The 18267-nt window shown below is 49.8% G+C and overlaps 1 protein-coding gene across 2 annotated transcripts in view; it reads left to right on the forward strand.

Moving 5' to 3' along the window:
* The window catches only part of LOC110519293 (ubiquitin carboxyl-terminal hydrolase 22-like), a 73939-nt gene that overhangs the window by 46795 nt on the left and 8877 nt on the right, over window positions 1-18267 (forward strand). For both annotated transcript variants that reach the window (XM_036939139.1, XM_036939140.1), the window contains 6 exons: window positions 2319-2485; window positions 5133-5292; window positions 6113-6218; window positions 11171-11329; window positions 14450-14576; window positions 15857-15948. In XM_036939139.1, coding sequence (XP_036795034.1) covers window positions 2319-2485; window positions 5133-5292; window positions 6113-6218; window positions 11171-11329; window positions 14450-14576; window positions 15857-15948 — 811 coding nt within the window. The remainder of the gene's footprint in view (window positions 1-2318; window positions 2486-5132; window positions 5293-6112; window positions 6219-11170; window positions 11330-14449; window positions 14577-15856; window positions 15949-18267) is intronic.

Raw genomic sequence — 18267 nt, forward strand, 5'->3', positions numbered from 1 at the left:
TGTCTCTGGTGGTGTCTGTATAGTCCAGGTGTTTGTGGTGTTGTCTGTATAGTCCAGGTGTCTGTGGTGGTGTCTGTATAGTCCAGGTGTCTGTGGTGGTGTCTGTATAGTCCAGGTGTCTGTGTCTGTGTAGTCCAGGTGTCTGTGGTGTTGTCTGTAAAGTCCAGGTGTCTGTGGTGTTGTCTGTAAAGTCCAGGTGTCTGTGGTGGTGTCTGTATAGTCCAGGTGTCTGTGGCTGTGTCTGTGTAGTCCAGGTGTCTGGTGTTGTCTGTGTAGTCCAGGTGTCTGTGTCTGTGTAGTCCAGGTGTCTGTGGCTGTGTCTGTGTAGTCCAGGTGTCTGGTGTTGTCTGTGTAGTCCAGGTGTCTGTGTCTGTGTAGTCCAGGTGTCTGTGTCTGTGTAGTCCAGGTGTCTGTGTAGTCCAGGTGTCTGTGTCTGTGTAGTCCAGGTGTCTGTGGCTGTGTCTGTGTAGTCCAGGTGTCTGTGGCTGTGTCTGTGTAGTCCAGGTGTCTGTGGTGTTGTCTGTAAAGTCCAGGTGTCTGTGGTGTTGTCTGTGTAGTCCAGGTGTCTGTGGTGTTGTCTGTATAGTCCAGGTGTCTGTGGTGTTGTCTGTATAGTCCAGGTGTCTCTGGTGTTGTCTGTATAGTCCAGGTGTCTCTGGTGTTGTCTGTATAGTCCAGGGTAACTTATGTGTTTATGTTGGGCTATAGAGGAGTAATGAACACCACAGGGCAGCAGGCAGAAGCCCAGAGAGGGAGAGAGAGAGAGAGAGAGAATGCACTGTTCCTTCTTCAATGACAAGTGCACACAACAAGGATGGTCTCTTCTCTCTTTCTCTCAGACGCTCTCTGTTTCTCAAACTCAACTCAACTCAAACTCTTTGTAGATTCAAACTTACTTACGCCTCTGTTTCAATCTCTTTTCCTCTCTGCAGTTATCTCGCTTGATTGTGTAGAGTTCATTCAGTCTTCCTACTTTGTTCTCTTCCCCCCTCTCACTGTAATGAAACACTCGTAGAGAGGCCAGCCCAGCTTTCTCGGGGTGTGTGGAGTGGGTCGAGTCTGGAGAGTTTAACCCCCAGCCGAGAGCTCTATTCCTGGGCCAAACAGGCTGGACCAGTCCCAGGGCTCCACACTGGGCCTCACCTGATCTGTTCACACAGGCCTTTGTGGTGGACCACAGCTTTTATCTGCACTAGCCCAAACCATGGCTGGATTACGCTAGCCCAAACCATGGCTGTATTACGCTAGCCCAAACCATGGCTGATTACGCTAGCCCAAACCATGGCTGATTACGCTAGCCCAAACCATGGCTGATTACGCTAGCCCAAACCATGGCTGGATTACGCTAGCCCAAACCATGGCTGATTACGCTAGCCCAAACCATGGCTGATTACGCTAGCCCAAACCATGGCTGGATTACGCTAGCCCAAACCATGGCTGATTACGCTAGCCCAAACCATGGCTGATTACGCTAGCCCAAACCATGGCTGGATTACGCTAGCCCAAATCATGGCTGATTACGCTAGCCCAAACCATGGCTGATTACGCTAGCCCAAACCATGGCTGATTACGCTAGCGAAATTTAGCACATTTACAAAACTGTTTATTACTTGTCTTTGTCCCTGTCAAATAAAGTAAATTAATGTCAGAGCGTAATGTCCTCCTCTCTGTTACAGGAGATGTGAATGTTAGAGCTTAATGTCCTCCTCTCTGTTACAGGAGATGTGAATGTCAGAGCGTAATGTCCTCTCTGTTACAGGAGATGTGAATGTTAGAGCGTAATGTCCTCCTCTCTGTTACAGGAGATGTGAATGTTAGAGCGTAATGTCCTCCTCTCTGTTACAGGAGATGTGAATGTTAGAGCGTAATGTCCTCTCTGTTACAGGAGATGTGAATGTTAGAGCGTAATGTCCTCCTCTCTGTTACAGGAGATGTGAATGTTAGAGCGTAATGTCTTATCTGTTACAGAAGATGTGAATGTTAGAGCGTAATGTCCTCCTCTCTGTTACAGGAGATGTGAATGTTAGAGCGTAATGTCCTCCTCTCTGTTACAGGAGATGTGAATGTTAGAGCTTAATGTCCTCCTCACTGTTACAGGAGATGTGAATGTTAGAGCATAATGTCCTCCTCTCTGTTACAGGAGATGTGAATGTCCTCCTCTCTGTTACAGGAGATGTGAATGTTAGAGCGTAATGTCCTCATCTCTGTTACAGGAGATGTGACTGTTAGAGCTGTGCTTCTCTTGAATGTTTGTCCTGAAGATGGGCCTACTTTTTCACATTCCCCCTCTCTCTCTAAACCCCCCCGTCTCCCGTCAGGTTTACGAGGGTTGATCAACCTGGGCAACACGTGCTTCATGAACTGCATCGTCCAGGCCCTCACCCACACCCCCCTGCTGCGCGACTTCTTCCTGTCCGACAGGCACAAGTGTGAGATGCAGTCCAACTCCTGTCTGGTGTGTGAGATGTCACAGCTCTTTCAGGAGGTAAGGCCGGAGCTGGGGGGATAGGGTGGCAATCTGCTCAATTCCGTAAAAAATTCCCAAATTCCCAGGTTTTTCAGAAATGTTTGTTGTTGGAGAATCCCAGTTCCCGGAATCAGGAAGGAATAATCAGGGAGGGAGTCCTCCAACAGGGATTTCTGGGAAAGACTGGAATGTTGCAACACTAGGTCGGTCAAATGCAGTCTTCTAGGGGTTTGGGAGGCCAAAGGAAAACATATGAGACAGAATTACAACCAGTCAGACATAGAAATGGAATGACTAACCACATCAAAACAGAATGTTCTCCCAGACTAACAGACTGACTGCAAAGGGAGTCACTGACTGGATCACTGCGTTGTGGAGCTGGAAGGAAACCACTATGTCTGAGAGAAATGAACAGAGTTCAACCAGAATGCCCTGTTGTATTATACAGCTACAGTATTTGGCATTTTGTTTAAACTCAACTCACCAGTCTGTGTGAGGGTGGGGGGATGGTCTGTCTCCATACTTATCTCTAAATGCTAGGCTCCTTACCAATCGTTCACAGTTCTGAATGTGTTTAGTACAGTCAGTTGGTTAGATTACATCTACTAAACTCAATGCTCCCTGATCATTATAGAACTGGTGCTCAGGTGTCTCCTCACACCCCCCCACTCTCTGGTGTGTGTATACACTGAGTGTACAGAATGTTAGACCTGCTCTTTCCATGACATAGTCAAGGTTTAAACATCCTTCTTTACACTGTCTCCTCCCCTTCAGCTACACTGATTGAAGTGGATTTAACAAGTGACATCAGTAAGGGCTCATAGACCGACCAAGTGAATCCAGGGGAAAGCTATGTCAGTGGTTCCCAACTCCACTCCTCCACCACCCCAACAGTACACACTTCTGGTGTAGCCCCAGATAAACAAACACCTGGTTCAACTCCTTGAGGGCCTGATGATGAGTTGACAAGTTGAATCAGGTGTTCAGATGTGACCGTGAATGGTGAATGAACTGGTGTCTAGAGTAGACCAAGGAGAAAAGTGAAAAGCATACCCTTGGAGAATATTTGTCATGTTGCAATGGGAACTAGAATAAAAGTTTCAGAACAAACTTTGTGCTTGCTGAGAACTATTCAGCTAGAGAGCATATCCTTGTTCTTGTCCCTAAGAGCCAGACGCTCACACACACTTCTCTTCCCTCTCTCCCAATCACATTGTTCATTCCTGCTCCACGCGTTCCTCTTTCCCTTTGAACCTGGAGCATGCAGCACCATTATCAGTACCAGGAAAGAGGGGCTGTTCCTCTGACTTTGTACCCACACATAGCTCCTCTCAGCCAGGGAGGAGTTGGTCTTTGATCAGCTCCTCCCTGTCTTCCTTTTTATAGACTCTTTGGTTTGTCAGACTGCTTCAAGCTGCAGCGGAGGACCAAAGAGCCTGTAAGATACAAGATATAAGCTTGTTAGTGCGTGCGTGATTTCCTCAAATCTCAATCAGGCCTCAGAAGGAGAGTCAGGAGATTAAAGGTGTGTGTGTGTGTGCCGTAATAGGCAGGGCTTGGTTGTGCATTCAAGCAGAGCACTCCTTTCATTATGGTGTTCTCTACATCTCACACCCTGACCTAGACTGTCAGTCATCCAATCCCCATAGCAACCTGGAGATTCAGCAGTCTGGTTTGACCCACCCTCTCTGGAAGCTCAGTAACTAGCATTCACTAACAAATAATAGCATTTGATGTTCTTTTCTACTTAGAAGATCAAGCAAAATGATTGCCTGAGCATCTTCTGAACTTCCCAATACCTTTCTGATGCATTTCAGTCACTTCAAACCATACTTCCTTCAGTTAGAAATACATTCAGAGTACTGTAAACGGATTTGTAATAGACCGTCATAGTACTGTAAACGGATTTGTAATAGACTGTCATAGTACTGTAAACGGATTTGTAATAGACCGTCATAGTACTGTAAATGGATTTGTAATAGACCGTCATAGTACTGTAAATGGATTTGTAATAGACCGTCATAGTACTGTAAACGGATTTGTAAAAGACTGTCATAGTACTGTAAACGGATTTGTAATAGACCGTCATAGTACTGTAAACGGATTTGTAATAGATCGTCATAGTACTGTAAATGGATTTGTAATAGACCGTCATAGTACTGTAAATTGATCTGTAATAGACTGTCATAGTACTGTAAATTGATCTGTAATAGACTGTCATAGTACTGTAAACGGATTTGTAATAGACCGTCATAGTACTGTAAACTGATTTGTAATAGACTGTCATAGTACTGTAAACGGATTTGTAATAGACCGTCATAGTACTGTAAACTGATTTGTAATAGACTGTCATAGTACTGTAAACTGATTTGTAATAGACCGTCATAGTACTGTAAACTGATCTGTAATAGACCGTCATAGTACTGTAAACGGATTTGTAATAGACTGTCAAAGCTCCGAATAAAAAAGTAAACATTGTCCATTGACTACAACACATGAAATGTTTTAAATATCAAAATGGGGTCACGGGCCCAGAAAGGTTTGAAACCCTGTGCTAAGGTCTCAGCTGTACAAAGAAGATACAAGTTGAGTCTAGGTACATTTAACAACATGGCTGCCAGATATTAAATCCCTGTTCTCCCCATTTCCTACTTTCTCTCCACAGTTCTACTCGGGCCACCGTTGGCCCCACATTCCCTTCCGGCTGCTGCACCTGGTGTGGACTCACGCACGTCACTTAGCGGGCTACGAGCAACAGGATGCCCACGAGTTCCTCATCGCAGCGCTGGACGTGCTGCACCGCCACTGTAAAGGAGACACCGCCCGTAAGTATCGCTGTCCTGACTTATTAATTAAATACTGTGGGAAAGTTTCACTTAACTTACTGATAAATACACAATAGTACTGTGTTATTGTTAAAGAGAAGTGACACTGAGGTTGAGCTATATTGTATCTCTTCAGTGTAACTGAACAGAGATGTTCTGATTCTTCTAGCGGAATAGAGACCAAAGTGGGTTTCATCAAGACAAAATGGATGATAAATGTATGAGATCTACACTGTAATCGTCTGGTTAAAAAGGGAATAATCTGTTCCCCTACAGTTCAAATAGGTTATAAGAGAGAACCGATTTGTCACGTCTGTCTGCCTGCATAAATTCTGCATGCTCTGAATCCTCAGTCGTGTCAATTAAAACTCCACTTTAGCCGAGGAGACACGTCTGTGTCAAATCTACCCATAATGCAGTGTGTTGTCCGCACTCAGCACCAGTGGAAATGTACTGAAGGGGAAGATTGAAGGGAAGTGACAATGCCACGCACCGAAGGGACCGAGAGGATTGTGGGGTGGAATGATAATGTGCCCCACTGCACCGCCATGACACAGAGGGAGGGACCTGGCAGTAAGGAGGCCTCTGATTCGCCAGAATTGTAGAGGGAGTTTAGAGGTGCTAGACAGGCTTCACTGCAGTGGGGAGAGAGCGAGGGGTGGGGGGTGTGACAGAGAGTGGGGGGACAGAGTGGGAGGGGGTGACAGACAGTGAGAAGGGGGGGGAGGCGAGAGAGTGAAAGAGTCCTTTAAAAGTGCAAAGGTGTCCACTGTGTTGATGTGTACTCGCTCTCCATCTGTCTCTGTGTTCTGTTACCTAGGAGACGACAACGGGAAGAAGGCCAACAATCCAAACCACTGTAGCTGCATCATTGACCAAATTTTCACTGGCGGACTCCAATCAGACGTCACCTGTCAAGTCTGCCAGTAAGTGTGTGCCTCATTCCGTGTTCCTTCCACTAGCCAACATCCCCCATGTTTAAAATCTGGGTGTGGGGGGGGGGGGGGGGGGGTGTGAGAGAGTGTGGAAGAAAGTGAAGGTTGTATGTGTCAAGACTGGTAAAATACTCACGTTTGACATTTTGACATCCTCTCAAAGGACTTCCTACATTGCCAAGAGGCAAGAACTCCCTTCCTCTGCTTTCACCTCCCATCCTCCTTCTCCCTCTTCTCCTCTGCATCCTCCTCCATCTTACCCCCTCCTCCCTCACCCTTCTCCCTCTGATCTCAGCTACCTCCCTCCATCCCAACACTACCCTGATTTATCAGTCTGGAGTGACCCTTTTCTAACCTGCTCTCATCTTTACCAGTCTCCCAACACTGCCCCTTCACTGCACTCCTCTCATATTTAAGTCATGTCCTCCCCTCCTGGTGAAGCTGCTGTTGAGAGGAGGTTCTCTAGATGCTGGGCTGTCCTGTTACACAGAGCTCACTGTACTCTAGGGCACTCAACTGCACTCTACACAGTGCAACACAGCTATCCGGGCTCAGCCACACCTGGCCACACACAACACAGAAGCTAGTTCCAGAATAGCTGGCCGTAGGGCTAGCTCCAGAATACCTGTCCGTAGGGCTAGCTCCAGAATACCTGGCCGTAGGGATAGCTCCAGAATACCTGGCTGTAGGGCTAGCTCCAGAATACCTGTCCGTAGGGCTAGCTCCAGAATACCTGGTCGTAGGGATTGCTCCAGAATACCTGGCCGTAGGGATAGCTCCAGAATACCTGGCCGTAGGGCTAGCTCCAGAATACCTGGCTGTAGGGCTAGCTCCAGAATACCTGCCCATAGGGCTAGCTCCAGAATACCTGGTCGTAGGGATTGCTCCAGAATACCTGGCCGTAGGGATAGCTCCAGAATACCTGGCCGTAGGGCTAGCTCCAGAATACCTGGCCGTAGGGCTAGCTCCAGAATACCTGGCTAGGGCTAGCTCCAGAATACCTGGCCGTAGGGACAGCTCCAGAATACCTGGCTGTAGGGCTAGCTCCAGAATACCTGTCCGTAGGGCTAGCTCCAGAATACCTGGCTGTAGGGATAGCTCCAGAATACCTGGCTGTAAGGCTAGCTCCAGAATACCTGTCTGTAAGGCTAGCTCCAGAATACCTGTCTGTAAGGCTAGCTCCAGAATACCTGTCCGTAGGGCTAGCTCCAGAATACCTGGCTGTAGGGCTAGCTCCAGAATACCTGGTCGTAGGGATAGCTCCAGAATACCTGGCTGTAGGGATAGCTCCAGAATACCTGGCTGTAGGGATAGCTCCAGAATACCTGTCCGTAGGGATAGCTCCAGAATACCTGTCCGTAGGGCTAGCTCCAGAATACCTGGCTGTAGGGCTAGCTCCAGAATACCTGGCCGTAGGGATAGCTCCAGAATACCTGTCCGTAGGGCTAGCTCCAGAATGTTTTTGTTTTTATTTTACCTTTATTTAACGAGGCAAGTCAGTTAAGAACAAATTCTTATTTACAATGACGGCCTAGGAACAGTGGGTTTAACTGCCTTGTTCAGGGTCAGAATGACAGATTCGATCTTGCAACCTTTCTGTTTCTAGCCCAACACCCTAACCACTAGGCTACCTGTCGTATACCAGGAGACTGTAAGGTTAGCTCTTTAGCTACAGTACTTCTTCACTATGTCTTGTAGCTTGTGCTCAAGGCTTGGCTCCATTATACTTAGAATAATCTCTAGAATAATCTCTGTTTTACCTCACTCACTCCAGAACTACATGATTAGATATACCTATAAAAAGGCTAACTTCACAAACCACAATCAGACCCTCCGATGGTGGTAATAGCCCCCTACTGGACGGAGACGGTGGTAATATCCCCCTACTGGACGGAGACGGTGGTAATAGCCCCCTACTGGACGGAGACGGTGGTAATAGCCCCCTACTGGACAGAGACGGTGGTAATATCCCCCTACTGGACGGAGACGGTGGTAATATCCCCCTACTGGACGGAGACGGTGGTAATATCCCCCTACTGGACGGAGACGGTGGTAATATCCCCCTACTGGACGGAGACGGTGGTAATATCCCCCTACTGGACGGAGACGGTGGTAATAGCCCCCTACTGGACGGAGACGGTGGTAATAGCCCCCTACTGGACGGAGACGGTGGTAATAGCCCCCTACTGGACGGAGACGGTGGTAATAGCCCCCTACTGGACGGAGACGGTGGTAATAAGCCCCTACTGGACGGAGACGGTGATAATAGCCCCCTAACTGGACGGAGACGGTGGTAATAGCCCCCTACTGGACGGAGACGGTGGTAATAGCCCCCTACTGGACGGAGACGGTGGTAATAGCCCCCTACTGGACGGAGACGGTGGTAATAACCCCCTACTGGACGGAGACGGTGGTAATAGCCCCCTACTGGACGGAGACGGTGGTAATATCCCCCTACTGGACGGAGACGGTGGTAATAGCCCCCTACTGGACGGAGACGGTGGTAATAACCCCCTACTGGACGGAGACGGTGGTAATATCCCCCTACTGGACGGAGACGGTGGTAATATCCCCCTACTGGACGGAGACGGTGGTAATATCCCCCTACTGGACGGAGACGGTGGTAATATCCCCCTACTGGACGGAGACGGTGGTAATATCCCCCTACTGGACGGAGACGGTGGTAATATCCCCCTACTGGACGGAGACGGTGGTAATATCCCCCTACTGGACGGAGACGGTGGTAATATCCCCCTACTGGACGGAGACGGTGGTAATAGCCCCCTACTGGACGGAGACGGTGGTAATAGCCCCCTACTGGACGGAGACGGTGGTAATAGCCCCCTACTGGACGGAGACGGTGGTAATATCCCCCTACTGGACGGAGACGGTGGTAATAGCCCCCTACTGGACGGAGACGGTGGTAATATCCCCCTACTGGACGGAGACGGTGGTAATATCCCCCTACTGGACGGAGATGGTGGTAATATCCCCCTACTGGACGGAGATGGTGATTATAGCCCCCTACTGGACGGAGACGGTGGTAATATCCCCCTACTGGACGGAGACGGTGGTAATATCCCCCTACTGGACGGAGACGGTGGTAATATCCCCCTACTGGACGGAGACGGTGGTAATATCCCCCTACTGGACGGAGACGGTGGTAATAGCCCCCTACTGGACGGAGACGGTGGTAATATCCCCCTACTGGACGGAGACGGTGGTAATATCCCCCTACTGGACGGAGACGGTGGTAATATCCCCCTACTGGACGGAGACGGTGGTAATAGCCCCCTACTGGACGGAGACGGTGGTAATATCCCCCTACTGGACGGAGATGGTGGTAATAGCCCCCTAACTGGACGGAGACGGTGGTAATATCCCCCTACTGGACGGAGACGGTGGTAATATCCCCCTACTGGACGGAGACGGTGGTAATATCCCCCTACTGGACGGAGACGGTGGTAATAGCCCCCTACTGGACGGAGACGGTGGTAATATCCCCCTACTGGACGGAGATGGTGATTATAGCCCCCTACTGGACGGAGACGGTGGTAATATCCCCCTACTGGACGGAGACGGTGGTAATATCCCCCTACTGGACGGAGATGGTGGTAATAGCCCCCTACTGGACGGAGACGGTGGTAATATCCCCCTACTGGACGGAGACGGTGGTAATAGCCCCCTACTGGACGGAGACGGTGGTAATATCCCCCTACTGGACGGAGATGGTGGTAATAGCCCCCTAACTGGACGGAGACGGTGGTAATATACCCCTACTGGACGGAGACGGTGGTAATAGCCCCCTACTGGACGGAGACGGTGGTAATATCCCCCTACTGGACGGAGACGGTGGTAATAGCCCCCTACTGGACGGAGACGGTGGTAATAGCCCCCTAACTGGACGGAGACGGTGGTAATAGCCCCCTACTGGACGGAGACGGTGGTAATAGCCCCCTAACTGGACGGAGACGGTGGTAATAGCCCCCTACTGGACGGAGACGGTGGTAATAGCCCCCTAACTGGACGGAGACGGTGGTAATAGCCCCCTACTTGACGGAGACGGTGGTAATAGCCCCCTACTGGATGGAGACGGTGGTAATAGCCCCCTACTGGACGGAGACGGTGGTAATATCCCCCTACTGGACGGAGACGGTGGTAATAGCCCCCTACTGGACGGAGACGGTGGTAATAGCCCCCTACTGGACGGAGACAGTGGTAATATCCCCCTACTGGACGGAGACGGTGGTAATATCCCCCTACTGGACGGAGACGGTGGTAATAGCCCCCTACTGGACGGAGACGGTGGTAATATCCCCCTACTGGACGGAGACGGTGGTAATAGCCCCCTACTGGACGGAGACGGTGGTAATATCCCCCTACTGGACGGAGACGGTGGTAATAGCCCCCTAACTGGACGGAGACGGTGGTAATAGCCCCCTACTGGACGGAGACGGTGGTAATAGCCCCCTACTGGACGGAGACGGTGGTAATAGCCCCCTACTGGACGGAGACGGTGGTAATAGCCCCACAATAACTAATCAACACTTGTATTCCCTTTCTCTCTCTCTGTGTGTGTGTGTGTGTGTGTGTGTGTGTGTGTGTGTGTGCCACCTATATATTCTCTGCTCCTCAGCTAAAACTACATTCATTCTCAAAGCATAGCGTTACAAATACCTAACATGTAAAACCACCTATCTTTATATCACTCGATTGAATTGCAAACTGGTGAGCTTGGCTGAACCGAATGTATGTACACACACACACACACACACACACACACACACACACACACACACACAGTGTGGATAAAAGCTTATGCACCATGACCATTTATCACCCTTTCCCCATGACTACTAACAACACACACCAGTCTTTATTACCTCCATAACTCACCCATACACACATGATGTATCTCATTGGCTGTCTCCCCTCCCCTCTAGCGGTGTGTCCACCACGATAGACCCATTCTGGGACATCAGTCTGGACCTGCCGGGCTCGTCCACTCCCTTCTGGCCCCTTAGCCCCGGGGGAGACGGCTCAACGGTCAACGGAGATAGCCATCTTTCAGGGGCCACCACGCTCACAGACTGTCTACGCAGGTAGAGCACACGAAACGACTGTCCGTCCCCAGGTCTTTCACCATGTCTGTCCCTCTCTCCTCTTCATATGGGCCACCATCTCTCACAATGTCACTTTAAGGGGCTTTATTGGCTTGGGAAACGCATGTTTACATTGCCAAGGAAAGTGAAATGGATTATAAACAATAAAGCATTTACTGTAAACATTACACTTACAAAAGTGTCAAAATAATTAAGACATTTCAAATTATATCTCTGTATACAATGGTGTTTGTTCTTCACTGGTTGCCCTTCTCTTGTGGCAACAGGTCACACATCTTGCTGCTGTGATGGCACATTGTGGTATTTCACCCAGTAGATATGAGAGTTTATTAAAATTTGATTTGTTTTTTAAATTGTCTGTCTGTAATTGAATGAATGTCAATTTGCTCTTTATCTTCCATCTCCTCTGTTACCTGTCCTCACTTCCTCTCTCTTCCTCTTCCTCTTGTACTTCATCACCAGTCACAGCCTGGTTGCTGCAGCATGGCTCTTAAAGGCACAGACAGGGCTGATTCTGAGGGGTGAACACATTGTTACAGTATACACACTTGGGGTCTGTTCCAATAGCCACACCTAGCATAGCACTGGGAATCAAGCAATGTGTTGGGCACGCATTCTTAGTGGAATGCTAGTGTGGAGGTTGGATTGTTTTTGTTTATTCAGGTCTCCGTTTAGCGTTTGCCAAGTAGCAGCTCTTCTTCCTGGGGTCCTTGTCTTGGGAACATGTGCTGCAGTGTGTGAAGTCTTTCTCTCTGGCTGATGGCCAGTATCAGTCCTCAGTCACATCGTTGACCATCAGTGTTGGCCTCCCCCCTACAGAAAACGGTTGGCTTCACTGTTCCATCCACAGGCGTGGTCTGGTCACTGCTTAGCATTATAGTGCAGCCTCTGGCAGTGTAACCATGGAAACTGACCTGTTGTGTATCACTACAAACACATTCTGTTGTCTTTTTATACGCTGAGTGGACAAAACATTAGGAACACCTGCTCTCTCCATGCCTTAGACTGACCGGGTGAATCCGGGGAGTAGGAGGTAGGTGCCAGGCGTACCGGTTTGTGTCAAGAACTGCAACGCTGCTGGGTTTTTCACTTTCAACAGTTTCCTGTGTGGATGAAGAATGGTCCTCCACCCAAAGGACATCTAGCCAACTTGAGACAACAATGGGAAGCATTGGAGTCAACATGGGCCAGCATCCCTTTTGACACCTTGTAGTCCATACCCTGCGGAATTGAGGCTGTTCTCAGGGGGTGCAGCTTAATATTAGGAAGGTGTTTCTAATGTTATGTACACTCAGTGTGTTTCTACTTTATCTGTCTCTGTACCCTCTGTATGTATTATCTTCCCTCTTTCTCTCTTCCTCCACCCCTTTCTCACCCTTCCTTCTCTCTCTCCTCATATTCTCTCGCTCTCCTCATATTCTCTCGCTCTCTTCATGCTCTCTCTCCTCATGCTCTCTCTCCTCATGCTCTCTCTCTCTCCTCATGCTCTCTCTCTCTCCTCATGCTCTCTCTCTCTCCTCATGCTCTCTCTCTCCTCATGCTCTCTCTCTCTCCTCATATTCTCTCGCTCTCCTCATATTCTCTCGCTCTCTTCATGCTCTCTCTCCTCATGCTCTCTCTCTCCTCATGCTCTCTCTCTCTCCTCATTCTCTCGCTCTCTTCATGCTCTCTCTCCTCATGCTCTCTCTCTCCTCATGCTCTCTCTCTCTCCTCATGCTCTCTCTCTCCTCATGCTCTCTCTCTCTCCTCATGCTCTCTCTCTCTCCTCATGCTCTCTCTCTCTCCTCATGCTCTCTCTCGCGCTCCTCATACTCTCTCTCCTCATACTCTCTCTCCTCGTGCTCTCGTGCTCTCTCTCCTCGTGCTCTCTCTCCTCGTGCTCTCTCTCCTCGTGCTCTCTCTCCTCGTGCTCTCTCTCCTCGTGCTCTCTCTCCTCGTGCTCTCTCTCCTCGTGCTCTCTCTCCTCGTGCTCTCTCTCCTCGTGCTCTCTCCTCGTGCTCTCTCCTCGTGCTCTCTCCTCGTGCTCTCTCCCCGCTCTCTCTCTCCTCGTACTCTCTCCCCGCGCTCTCTCGCTCTCTTCTCATGCTCTCTCCCCATGCTCTGTCACTCTCATGCTTTCTCTCCCCATGCTCTCCTCATGCTCTCTCGCTCTCATGCTCTCTCGCGCTCATGCTCTCTCGCGCTCATTCTCTCTCCTCATGCTCTCTCTCGCGCTCCTCATACTCTCTCTTGCGCTCTCTCTCCTTGTGCTCTCTCTCCTCGTGCTCTCTCTCCTCGTGCTCTCTCTCCTCGTGCTCTCTCTCCTCGTGCTCTCTCTCCTCGTGCTCTCTCTCCTCGTGCTCTCTCTCCTCGTGCTCTCTCCTCGTGCTCTCTCCTCGTGCTCTCTCCTCGTGCTCTCTCCTCATGCTCTCTCCCCGCTCTCTCTCTCCTCGTGCTCTCTCCCCCTCTTCTCATGCTCTCTCCCCATGCTCTGTCACTCTCATGCTTTCTCTCCCCATGCTCTCCTCATGCTCTCTCGTTCTCATGCTCTCTCGTTCTCATGCTCTCTCGCGCTCATGCTCTCTCGCGCTCATTCTCTCTCCTCATGCTCTCTCTCGCGCTCCTCATACTCTCTCTTGCTCTCTCCTCGTGCTCTCTCTCCTCGTGCTCTCTCTCCTCGTGCTCTCTCTCCTCGTGCTCTCTCTCCTCGTGCTCTCTCCTCGTGCTCTCTCCTCGTGCTCTCTCCTCGTGCTCTCTCCTCGTGCTCTCTCCCCGCTCTCTCTCTCCTCGTACTCTCTCCCCGCGCTCTCTCGCTCTCTTCTCATGCTCTCTCCCCATGCTCTGTCACTCTCATGCTTTCTCTCCCCATGCTCTCCTCATGCTCTCTCGCGCTCATGCTCTCTCGCGCTCATGCTCTCTCGCGCTCATGCTCTCTCGCGCTCATGCTCTCTCGCTCTCATGCTCTCTCGCTCTCCTCATGCTCTCCCGCTCGCTCTCCTCATACTCTCGCGCTCGCTCGCCTCATGCTCTCTCGTTCTCTCTCTCTCCTCAAGATCTCTCGTTCTCTCTCCCCCTCTCTCTCCTGTCTTTCTCTTAATATTCCACTCCCTCTTTCTGCAGGTTCACTCGGCCTGAGCATCTAGGAAGCAGTGCCAAAATCAAATGTGGCGGTTGCCATAGTTACCAGGAGTCCACCAAACAGCTGACGATGAAGAAGCTCCCCATCGTGGCGTGTTTCCATCTCAAAGTGAGTCTCTCTCTGCTCCTCTCTGCTCCCAGCCAATCACAAGAGGACCACTAAGGACAATCTATTGAAATACAATATAAGAACTTATCATATAATAATGAAGTATAATAATATATAATAAATATATTGAAATATATGAATATAAGAAAATATCATTTTACATTTTTCATTCTCACTGTATACTTATACTTTCCATTATAACTACTGGTAGAAGGCTTTGTGTGTGGAAAGATTTGCCTTCCATTACTGTCACTACACACACACACAGAGAGTCACACACATACAGCCTTCTACACGTTTTATTTATGGAGTATGGGGGAGCCATACATAAGCTTTTTAAAATATTCCTAGGACTATGCTGAACGTGGGAATCTCTCTTCTCTTCAGACTGATCCATCTTTTACCATCAGGGCTCTAGTCTGACAGAGCTCTCTACTTCTCACACGTAATCCCTCCCTTCAGAATGACAAGAAGATCAGGGAGGAGTCTAAATAATGTCTCTCTCTCTCTTCCCTCCCCCTCTGCTCTCCTTCTACCCCTCTCCCTCTTCCCCCTCTTCTCTCTTTTCCCCCTTCTCTCTCTTTTCCCCCTTCTCTCTTTTCCCCCTTCGTTCTCTTTTCCCCCTTCTCTCTCTTTTCCCCCTTCTCTCTCTTTTCCCCCTTCGCTCTCTTTTCCCCCTTCTCTCTCTTTTCCCCCTCTCTCCTTTCTGCCCCCTCTTCTCTCTCTTTTCCCCCTTCTCTCTCTCTTCCCCTTCTCTCTCTTTTCCCTCTTCTCTCTCTTTTCCCCCTCTCTTCCCCCTTCTCTCTCTTCCCCATCTCTCATTTCTGCCCCCTCTTCTCTCTCTTTTCCCCCTTCTCTCTCGTTCCCCCCTCTTTTCCCCCTTCTCTCTTTTCCCCCTCTCTCCTTTCTACCCCCTCTTCTCTCTCTTTTCCCCCTTCTCTCTCGTTTCCCCCTCTTTTCCCCCTTCTCTCTCTTTTCCCCCTCTCTCCTTTCTGCCCCCTCTTCTCTCTCTTTTCCCCCTTCTCTCTCTTTTCCCCCTTCTCTCTCTTTTCCCCTTCTCGCTTTCCCTCCTCCCCTCTCCCCCTCTCTTTCCTCTTTTTCCTCTTCTCTTCCTTCTCTCCCTCTCCCCTCTTCTCTTCTTTCTCTCCCTCCTCTCCCCCTCTTCTTTCTCTCCCTCTTCTTTCTCTCCCTCTTCCCCTCTCTTCTTTCTCTCCCTCTTCCCCTCTCTTCTTTCTCTCCCCCTCTCTTCTCTTCTCTCCCTCCTACCTCCTGGGGTGTAGCGGTTTGAACACTCTGCCAAACTGAGGAGGAAGATCACCACCTACGTCTCCTTCCCTCTAGAGCTGGACATGACACCTTTCATAGCTTCCAGGTGAGGTCTCACACACACACACACACACACACACACACACACACACTGCAGATCTAAGCTCTGGTTTGGAAATAGAAAGCCCTCACTCCTCGTGCTCCCGCACTATAAAATAATGATGAGTGTATGAACGCTGTGTGTTCTCCATCCTCCACCTTCCTACTGCCTGTCGTATACCCTGCCTTCCTACTGCCTGTCGTATACCCTGCCTTCCTACTGCCTATCGTATACCCTGCCTTCCTACTGTCTATTGTATACCCTACCTTCCTACTGTCTATTGTATACCCCGCCTTCCTACTGTCTGTCGTATACCCTGCCTTCCTACTGCCTGTCGTATACCCTGCCTTCCTACTGTCTATTGTATACCCTACCTTCCTACTGTCTATTGTATACCCTACCTTCCTACTGTCTATTGTATACCCCGCCTTCCTACTGTCTATCATATACCCTACCTTCCTACTGCCTGTCGTATACCCTGCCTTCCTACTGCCTGTCGTATACCCTGCCTTCCTACTGTCTATTGTATACCCTACCTTCCTACTGTCTATCATATACCCTACCTTCCTACTGTCTATTGTATACCCTACCTTCCTACTGCCTGTCGTATACCCCGCCTTCCTACTGTCTATCATATACCCTACCTTCCTACTGCCTGTCGTATACCCTGCCTTCCTACTGTCTATTGTATACCCTACCTTCCTACTGTCTATCATATACCCTACCTTCCTACTGCCTGTCATATACCCTACCTTCCTACTGCCTGTCGTATACCCTGCCTTCCTACTGTCTGTCGTATACCCTGCCTTCCTACTGCCTGTCGTATACCCTGCCTTCCTACTGTCTATCGTATACCCCGCCTTCCTACTGTCTATTGTATACCCCGCCTTCCTACTGCCTGTCGTATACCCCGCCTTCCTACTGCCTGTCGTATACCCTGCCTTCCTACTGTCTATCGTATACCCTGCCTTCCTACTGCCTGTCGTATACCCTGCCTTCCTACTGTCTATTGTATACCCCGCCTTCCTACTGTCTATTGTATTCCCCGCCTTCCTACTGCCTGTCGTATACCCCGCCTTCCTACTGCCTGTCGTATACCCTGCCTTCCTACTGTCTATCGTATACCCTGCCTTCCTACTGTCTGTCGTATACCCCGGCTTCCTACTGTCTATCGTATACCCCGCCTTCCTACTGTCTATTGTATACCCCGCCTTCCTACTGCCTGTCGTATACCCCGCCTTCCTACTGCCTGTCGTATACCCTGCCTTCCTACTGCCTGTCGTATACCCCGCCTTCCTACTGCCTGTCGTATACCCTGCCTTCCTACTGCCTGTCGTATACCCTGCCTTCCTACTGCCTGTCGTATACCCTGCCTTCCTACTGCCTGTCGTATACCCTGCCTTCCTACTGCCTGTCGTATACCCCGCCTTCCTACTGTCTATTGTATACCCCGCCTTCCTACTGCCTGTCGTATACCCCGCCTTCCTACTGCCTGTCGTATACCCTGCCTTCCTACTGCCTGTCGTATACCCCGCCTTCCTACTGCCTGTCGTATACCCTGCCTTCCTACTGCCTGTCGTATACCCTGCCTTCCTACTGCCTGTCGTATACCCCGCCTTCCTACTGCCTGTCGTATACCCTGCCTTCCTACTGCCTGTCGTATACCCTGCCTTCCTACTGCCTGTCGTATACCCCGCCTTCCTACTGCCTGTCGTATACCCTGCCTTCCTACTGCCTGTCGTATACCCTGCCTTCCTACTGTCTATCGTATACCCTGCCTTCCTACTGTCTGTCGTATACCCCGCCTTCCTACTGTCTATCGTATACCCCGCCTTCCTACTGTCTATTGTATACCCCGCCTTCCTACTGCCTGTCGTATACCCCGCCTTCCTACTGCCTGTTGTATACCCTGCCTTCCTACTGCCTGTCGTATACCCCGCCTTCCTACTGCCTGTCGTATACCCTGCCTTCCTACTGTCTGCCTGTTCGTCATTGAACCATGCTTTGATCATGCGTCTCTGGCTGTAGTGAACGGCAGAGAAATAGGAGAGTGTAGGAGGCTCTCCTGTCTGTCTGCTTATTATGCAGGACACCCCTGCCACCTAGTGGATGTGTGGGACACATGTCATCCTCTGGGGTTCTTTGTACTTTCAATAGTTTATAACTGGAGAAATGTCTTGACCCCAAAATCAATCGATCAATCAATCCAAGACACAGTATTATGTCTGAATACTCATGACAGAATTCTAGTATGTGGTAACACTTTCCTTCATAACACTGTCAAACGTGACATAACAGATTGTAGTAACAGTCACTCTTGAACTA

Source organism: Oncorhynchus mykiss, chromosome 12 (assembly GCF_013265735.2).
Source record: "Oncorhynchus mykiss isolate Arlee chromosome 12, USDA_OmykA_1.1, whole genome shotgun sequence".
Classification (NCBI taxonomy): Eukaryota; Metazoa; Chordata; class Actinopteri; order Salmoniformes; family Salmonidae; genus Oncorhynchus; species Oncorhynchus mykiss.